Source organism: Trichoplusia ni, chromosome 3 (genome assembly GCF_003590095.1).
Source record: "Trichoplusia ni isolate ovarian cell line Hi5 chromosome 3, tn1, whole genome shotgun sequence".
NCBI lineage: Eukaryota > Metazoa > Arthropoda > Insecta > Lepidoptera > Noctuidae > Trichoplusia > Trichoplusia ni.
In genome coordinates, this window is record NC_039480.1 from 1,804,233 (window position 1) to 1,813,514 (window position 9,282).

At 36.0% G+C, this 9,282-nt stretch overlaps 1 protein-coding gene across 1 annotated transcript in view; it reads right to left on the minus strand.

The window, feature by feature from the left end:
• LOC113508818 (keratin, type I cytoskeletal 9-like) overlaps positions 1 to 8,909 on the minus strand; it is a 45,761-nt gene extending 36,852 nt beyond the window's left edge. The window contains exon 1 of the mRNA XM_026891948.1: positions 8,754 to 8,909. Coding sequence (XP_026747749.1) covers positions 8,754 to 8,756 — 3 coding nt within the window. The 5' untranslated portion in view covers positions 8,757 to 8,909. The remainder of the gene's footprint in view (positions 1 to 8,753) is intronic.
• Positions 8,910 to 9,282: the final 373 nt, after the last annotated feature.

Here is a 9,282-nt window from a genome sequence, read left to right on the forward strand (position 1 = left end):
AAGGATATTTTTATGTCGGTTTTATGAGTCTTATAAAGTAACATTTACCTGCGTGGGCGACAACGCGACATGTAGTTAGAGTTCCTCTGAAATTAATCAAACACCTACGCTGCACAAACACTGTTGTGAAGGAGTACCTACTAATAGTTATGAAACAGGTAGAAAGATCTTATAATAAAGATCTAAAAATACCCACGATTCTTAAATTGGAACTGCAGGACAAATGAGTCCAAATCTCAATCGGGGCAAAACTTGCAAAAGAACTTATCTTTATCTTCTTACAATTTAAATTATAGAGTTCATCAACAAATAAGAATACATTTCATTCCGAAAACCAAGTCTGGAATAAGGATTAAAAATACAAGCGCAGCGGTTGACAAAAATACAGTGACGTCACAGCTTGAATAGCTGAGACGGCTGAGATTGGTGGCAGCTTGTCGTGCTAGAACAATAGCTTGTTTCGCACTTGCCTCCCGCGGGTCTGATGTGATGATGTGGAAATGTATGTGTGGGGAAATATGAGGAAACGTTTCTAGGGTTCCGTGTGACTGTAACTGTAGCCGTCGAACTGAAAGTATTATATTGAGTTGTGGTTTAGTTTTCTTCTGCTTTGTGTATCAAATGGGCACATAAATGTGTTTATGTGTGTGTTGATTTGATTTTTTCGCGATTTAAATTGCTTAAAAAATATCTTCATCATATATTTTATTATTATTTTATAAATAATAACAGCAAAAGTTAAATGCTAGTAGTTCTGATTCCGATATTTAAAGAAGTAAAGTGTTAAAACCTCAAGATATTTTTTGTGTCAAAGAAAACTAGTAGAAATCTCCTAAATATTCAGCTACATTTCTCACACCGCTAGAAAATTCATTTCGAAAAATTCACCATCTTTATTCCCAGTGGCACCTACGATACCTAAATCAAAAGCAAGCTGAAGTCAAACTCATTCAGAATTCACGCGCCGCCCTCAAAGGCTATCAAATCGGAAATATCTCCACGTAAATGCACCCATCTGGAGGACTGAACCTGCTAATATCTCAAGCGCGACCAATGACTTTGCTTTTAGTCACCTACCAAATTCTATTGGCAGTGCAAAATTTCCAACCGATACCGAAATTTAAAGAGAATACAATTGAAAATGGAATGCAGGTGGTTCTCGTAACGGTAAAGTTATGTTTGCCTAGTCAAAAGCAGATAGCGTTTACGAAACGGGCTGCGGTCGAGGTAAGGTTAAAATATGCAGCGCTTGTATTGAGGGGACCTGCATAAAGGGGTAAGACAGTCCGTGTGGTCGCGACGCACCTCGTGCATGCACCTGCTCGGTACGTTTCCAATGGTCGCACGATACGGAGTGAATGTGGTCCGGATAAAGTACGGCAATCTGCCGAAAAGAACAGATTTACTGTCGCTATGTATGGGTTTAGTTGAAAAAATAGATAGTAGACACAAAATTATATTTATTCATTGCTAAAATCATTACGAAACGAAATAAATAAGTAAATTAAAAAAAAAACCATTTAAACAATAATTAACAATGTATTTTGACATCATGACCAGTCCGTTCAGGTATTTACACAAATATGTTCTAAATGGGAATTAACTAAGACATTATTCACTTTAATTTCACAATTTCTTGTAGACTAGATCGACTAATTGTCAAACTACACTACACTGGAAACGCACCAACACAGTCAGTTTTCAAAAACCCCATGAGAGTGAGGTGTGCTCTCAAAGTGACCGCTGTTAAACATTCATTGCTTCTCGGGTAAGGTGTTAAGTCGTAGCAAAACGCTTTGTGCCGTCGTTGTATGCTGCGGTGGCACAAATATGCACTTGATAATTCCTAAAGGAATCACCAAGAATATCAGAATTTACCTTACAAGCATTGCATGGCTCTAACAAGAATGCTTGAACAACATCAAATAGCTACCTCAAATTCATTTTACTATAGCGAATTTATTACTCAATATTTAGATCACAAAATACTAATAACTTTTTATACTTGTGTAACAATCACATATCCATCATCTAGAAAAAACCTGTATTCCCAAATGAAGTTCGAATCTAGCAACATTTTACAACGCGCTTAGAACACAAAAGAAATGAGCAAAGAATCTTGCTCAAAACCGCCACAATCCATCCACAATTCAAGCTTATACTTGGTGTATTACGTGTACCAGTGAACCCGACTTATTCCAAGATGTGCCAAAGAAACATAACAGAGCGACGTCACACACGGACGCTGACATTTCCAATATAAAATAAACAAGTGGGGGTATGATTACGGGCGGGGTCGGACCCCGATCGATGACGTTTGACCCCTTTACCTGCCCCCGCTGTCCGTCCGTCCGTCTTGAAATCCGCTGCAACTGTTAAGGTGAAGATGCGCTGGGATGTTTTTTAATATGTAATTTTCAAGCATTTTTGGGTTGCTGTGAATTAAGTTCAATTTCAATATCATTAGGTGCCTATTCTATTCTTAGAATTCATGAATATACAAACTATAAGCTAAAAATCTACCACTTATGGCTAGTAGCCTTAGCCTGCAGTCAATTCAAACCAATTTTTACCAGACTTCATGACAAAAGTTGGTCTAAATTGGACAAAAATTGTTTACGAGTAACGTGGGAATTGCTTAAAGTCTAAAAATAAGACATCTTACAAATGGCTAATGTAAAGAAAACGTGTAGAACAATTGAAATCTGCCTTGTTTAAGAGTATAATATAATTTTTCCAATCATTACACCCAATGGGGTCATTCAGAATATTTTCCGAAGAAACATAATATGTAATAAATCGAGAAGATGGAGCTTCCCCTTAAGCGAGGGGTGGTAGGTGCAATCTGCTGCCTTTTGTCCGTATCATGTCACCCCACCAGTCTTCACTCAACAATCTTTTATATTTCTAACGTAAGTGCAACTTTAGAGTTTATTGAACAACTCACGATATTTAAGGCTCGTGAAATTGGATAGTATTTTGTATTTAAGAATTTATCTAAGAAGAACTTATATAAAAATTCTATCTGGAAAGATTTTGGAGCCGGAACAAAATAAAATATTATCCCTAAGCACACAAATCCGAATTGATTTAATCAAATCTTACGAGAGTCGCCTTACAAGAACATCTATCCTTTCTCATCGTCAGACATACATAGATCAAATTTTAAAATCGGAGTCATAGTTATTTCGTTACCAAATTTTCAAACGAAAGTACTCAAAAACTGTATCACTAAAATTACCCGTTCATTAGAGTCAATCCTAATTAGGTAGCACTCGTCAGTCAGTGGTGACGTCACTAGCTAGACTGACGTTTTTCTCCGGGAATTTAGTGGTTACATTTTAGTATCCTACTGGGATACTAAGTATAGTTCGTTGATTGACAAACTAACGCAGATTACTAACAAAGTATACTGCAGACTGGACAATAAATAAAACTGAAATAATATAATTAGATTCACACACCTACTACAGAGCAATATAAAAAATCTAAAAATTTTATGAAAGTGGTGTCAGGGATAGTTTAATTTCCTGATTGTGTACTAAAAAGTAACACGTTACCCTCTCATCGTGAAAACAGTTAGTCAGAAAATCTAACCAATCAAGTAACATAATATATAACCTTAGTAGAAATCCGACAAAAAGTAAAATATTTCTTTCTTGAGATTACAGTAACTATAAACAAGCATCCTAATTAAAAACAGTAATATTTCCATGAACACAAAACCGTTCAACATTAAAAACTTGAACAAAATTAATACAAAAGTTGTTTTGTACATAAAATTTGATGTCGTTTCACATCTTCAGTGAAACTTGAAACTCATTTTCATATTTTCAACTATCTGACCGGCAAAACAAATCCACAACTCACACAGTAATAGTTACGTTCAGTCGTAGTGCATTAATGCGCTCCCTGTGTGAGGTAGCGCTGCCTGGATGTGTCTGGAGCGTGGTACAGGTGAAAATCTCACCATTCATTATATTAGCTTCATAAAGAATGTGCTACTGACATGCTTCTTCACATTTCTCTTGTTGGTTCTATCCATTTTTTTTTCATCTAAAATCCAATCCACTGTTGATGATACGAAAAAGGTGTTTGAAATTGATAAGATTCTAAAGGTGGAGGACATGGTGTTAGCTGAAAGTACTTGGCTGAGTTTATCATTCAGTTCCTTTAAGTACACAAGCGCCATTCAAAAATTTAATTATGAAAAAAATAGCATACCACATCTAGTTGAACTGAAACACCCGCAACTATTTATGACTACTGCTTACCACGCTGCATCCGGGGGTCTCATAAAATTCTATCGCCGGGATTGTGCAGCGTTGATCCGTCTGCAGTGGGGGGTTGCCGTAGATTATGAAATAACCCGTTCTCCCCCTCATTGGACCAATTATATGACCAGTCGAAGGGTTAAATGCTCGGCAGTCTGAATGTAAAAGTGGATGGTCATTAGGGGATAGGTCTGGTTGGATAATATTGTTTCCTACTTAGCTTTTATTTATATTGAGTGCAAAAACAGACTACCTACTTTATGTAAGGAATTTATTAATGCTTTTTGCAGGTAATATGTCTACCTATACTGTAAGCTTCGGTGCCCAGACTTGTTATTTGCAAATCTGGTAATAAAATTAATATGACTTACTTATTTAGAATTTTCACAATAATGAGTAATAATTATCCTGTGATATACTTTGGACCGCAACTCAGACATTCTTATGCGAGAGATTGGTATGTATCGACCTTAATTAAACCAAATCGATTATCTTGACCCAATAATTATAGATTTGCAAAGAAATATCTAATTCACATTTCCCAGAAAGACTAGATTTCAACATTCATATTTACAGTCAAGAATTTGGCCAACAAAACCGTTATGAATGACTCAAGAAGCGATAGAAGTAAAGAATACTATAATAACTTTAGGCCACAACAGCAGCTTCCAAAACAGCACAACCCAATATTTTGAAAATCATATAACTAATAAAAACGTTAAACATACTGTAGGAATGGTGCGCGAACCGAACAATATTGCTTCAGTGCTTGCCAAATCGAAAACTAAGCTAGGGCGACACTCGTAAGTTCCTATATCTCTGTATTGCACAACTTTCATCTAGAATGCTCATTTGCAAACGTAATATAGGATAGAGTTTCGGAATTGGATCATTTTAGAATTTCTTTTTGGGTTGAAGGCAGAATTGTTCTAATAATACTAGGCTGTGTTAGAAGACACAGACTTTCTGCCTCAGACGAAGATTTAGGATTTTTATAAATCCAGCTTGAGCCATCAAGTTGATTGTGTAATAATGTAGTGCAATCTAAATATTATGTTCTTCTACATTTTTTTTGAGCCATAATCGTCCAAAAGCAGCGCTAAAGTACTGAGTATTAAGTAACAATACAAATAAAAATACAACTTCATATTTTTTCAGAACCGACAATATAAAAGTCAATCTAACCTCACATAAACAAAAGCCCGTTAAGAGATTAGTAAAAACATAATTCAAAATAATATTTTATCGGCTTACGCGTCTGCCCATACAACACAACACTAACATGCAAACCGTCCATAACTCTTGAAGTAATCCGAGATATTTCCACTCAACCCTTAGACAAAGACTTTACATTACATTCACCAACGTAATTATACCATTTGAACACTAAGGACACTATGTACGGTCAGCAGGTAAACAAAGCGACGCATTAGGAGGGTAGATTAACAAAAAAGGCGGGGGTGAAATACGGCGGTGCCTGTAAATTTTCTTACGGGCGCCCCCTCTGACGGGTACGAACATCGACACTGCGCTGACATGAGTACGGTCTGCAAAACTGTGTATTTAAACGGTCATTATATTATTTTGTCTGATTATTATATTTATATTAGGTGAATGGTAATAATAAAGGTGATAAGGTTTTATTATTCTGCTTTAATGCAAGAATATTGATATTAAATATTTCGCAATTACACTCGTAAATAATATTAGGTTAAGATCTGATACTGTTTTATGTAATGAGCCATAGGAGCAGTTTCAATCCTAGTAAGTGTTTTTGATTTGGCTTTTTTAACAATAACATTTTGCATTTTATAGTCAGGTCATGATTACTAGTATGTCTCCAAAACTTAACGGGTTTTTAAAATCAATGTCTTACAGTAAGGCTTAGGTACCTACTTAAAAAAAACATGTTATTATTACAGTAACAATATGACAGTTATAACATTTAATCTGCTGACGGTACACTCGTCTCCCGATTCGTCCCAGCGAAAATTTTCGTTCGAGCCGTTTCTAAAGCGCCTTTTTTAATCTCTATAAATCAAATTTATGACTTGTGTAAGCTTTCTGTTTTATTTACCCTTTTATAATTTTGTTGTCTGTACATACACAGATGGAGTCGGGGGCAGCACGCACACATGCACACTCCAACTCGTGTAATGTCACATTTACATTTGAATGTCGTAGAACTCGTGACGTCATTATCTTATAGTTTTTTCTGCAGATTAGATGTGTTTAAAAGGTGTAATTTATTGTAGTTTTCTAATTATGATTCTTCTGACGATCTATCTTTTTACTACTACGAAACGCTACGATTTGGTCTGCCTGGTCCATCAGCTGAAAATGTGCTCAGCTGAAGTGCATGTCTGATGATTGGAATTATGACATCTATTTTTAATTTTTATATAAAATATACAAACAAGCTATTATTAATATCGATAGATCGAACTACATGGTCAATACATTTCATCATCCCGTACTAAGTTTGTCAGAGCTAATAAACTCTATACAATGAAGGCCAACAGTTTACGTTGAGGACCCCAAGTTTCGATAAACAATAAGTGAAAAACATCTGCGGTCTGCTGGGCGGATTGGGTAATTAATTCCAGTATTCATTCCAGCATTCCCAGTATTGTTGGTATGTGGGAAACGAATTATTGCCACGTCTTTGTTCACGTTGACGGGATAACGCCTACTTTAAAAAATGTTGGATTCGTAGTGAAATAATGGTGGATGGTGTTGTTGATAATTGGTGGTGGCTCAAAGTTTGGCTTTTGATGTTAAGATGGTTTATTTGGATTTTATGTTGGGCTCTTTATTTGGCGCAAGCGGAATCTAAGGCTGTTACTAAAAAAATATGCTCAAAAATCTCGTTCAAGTGAGATGTCATGTGAAGATCAAACAAACACAGAGACTGTCACTATTATGATTTATCCTTTTTCCATATATTAAAAGGATAAAACCTGATCGAATACTGCTAAATATGGTAATTACGAAGATGGTATCGAGTGGCTATAAAACAAAACACTACTTAAATATAAAACATCAAACGTCAACATTGTAATAATAAATCTGCGCCGGGGCCGCCGTCCCCTCCCCGCACCCCCCCCCACCGCGCCCCCCCTCCCCCTCTTCAGGCTCAAGGAGGCATCCATGAACGCTGTCACGGGATGATGGACGGCGGAGCATAAAACTGACGAGACGACTACCCACGCTGCGAAATGGCTCTACGGAGCCCAGTATATCACTTTTATTACATGCCATCTTCATTTTCATATTTCATATTTGCATTTCTGTAGCACCCCCCCTCTCGTAGGTCGACCACCCCCCGTTTTAAGCGTTTCGCACGTTTTTCTATGTAATCGCTCGCTTTGTGTGCGTGACGTAGTGGGCAACGCGTCAAAGGCAAGTTTTTATGGTGTTAGACGGGCTCTTTATACTGTGGTCGTCGGTAAGGTTCCCTACAAACACTTGCTTTTATTTTGTTAGCTTCTTAAGAGCCAATCATGTTTGGAACGAGTATGTTTTCTTTTTAACTTTCGTTTCATAATAGAAAATTGGTTAATACATGATTTGTGTTAAGAAAGCGAGTAAAGGAGGAGGTAAGTTAAAATTATTACTTATTTTGAGGTATAATAATATTGTATGAGTACATATTATTATAAAACCATGTAATTTGGTAAAATATCTGGCAAGCCCGCCGATACAGCCTGACGACTCATTAAACTGACCAAAACATTCACTGCCAAAACCACATAATAATAATTTCGTTTATTTAAAACAATGCTAACCTTCTACTTCGACCGAATTAAATTCATTTTCCATCCAAATACTGAGCAAATATAACTTCATTGACGAAATAAAAGAAACAGTTTCATCCTAAATGCATAGTGTATAAAATTAATTTATGTAATTAGTCATATTCAAGACATGCGGATCCCTAAAAAGAAAAGTCAAGGGAATGTATAACAAAGTTGAGGGCATGTTGTGACGTGCTCGCTAACGGTCAAAGGTTCTATTACCAGTTTATAACAAGATTTATTTTTATTTTAAACGATCTTGTTTAATATTAATAACGTCAATTTGCTAGGAAAAATCTTTTGACCGGATTGGTTCGGAAAACACAATGAAGTAAATGTTTAAATTGCTTTGAAGCTTATTTTTAACTTTGTATAAAATACCGTAAGAGCTATGCGAGGGGCGATATATTATAGTCAAAAGTCCATCATAACCTGCAAATGGTCAATAGAAAAAATGACGGGAAATCACGTACTCGTAAATACGCTAAGAAAACTTAAATCCCACATAGATACTTAAATACCATTATTTTAAGAAACCTTGTAATTAGTAACTCTGATTTTCTTTTGAACACCTAAATAGTCCGTATACACAGGCACTTACACATCTCACGACAGTAAACCCTGGCCAGTACACTGTACAGTAAGCAAAACAATAAGGATCGTTAACAAAAATTTTAATTACCATAAAACAGCTCAAGTGGTAGTGGTAGGGTCAGCACATTCAGCGGCGATGCAAACAAGGCGGGCTTTAATCGAGTGCCCTAACTCCGCGTAAGCTTTTTGATATCTCCGATACCGGCCGAGGTGTAGATCCTTGTAGGGTCAGCAAAATTAACTGGGAATTAGTAGGCCTTATATTGTTTTAATGTTTAGATATCAATACGTAAATTAGATTTATTAGTTACAGTGACGAAACTATTTCTTTACAGGTAAATAGCGTGATCGACGAAGTTAAAACTATACACGAATTAGACGAATTTTACTTTAAATACGATATTATTCTTTCCTTTCCTTTATACAAACATTTTTAAGAAAAAGCCTTTAACGTCGTTTTGCTTAACGAATTCTTTTTAACCAACCTAGAACATTTTTAATTAACCAAGCTCACCATTAAACATGCATTACCTTGTAATGTAAAACAAATTAAACTAAGTCTCCCACCTCAATTTAAAAACACACAAATTCCGTGGAATTTCTGTGCCGCCACTACA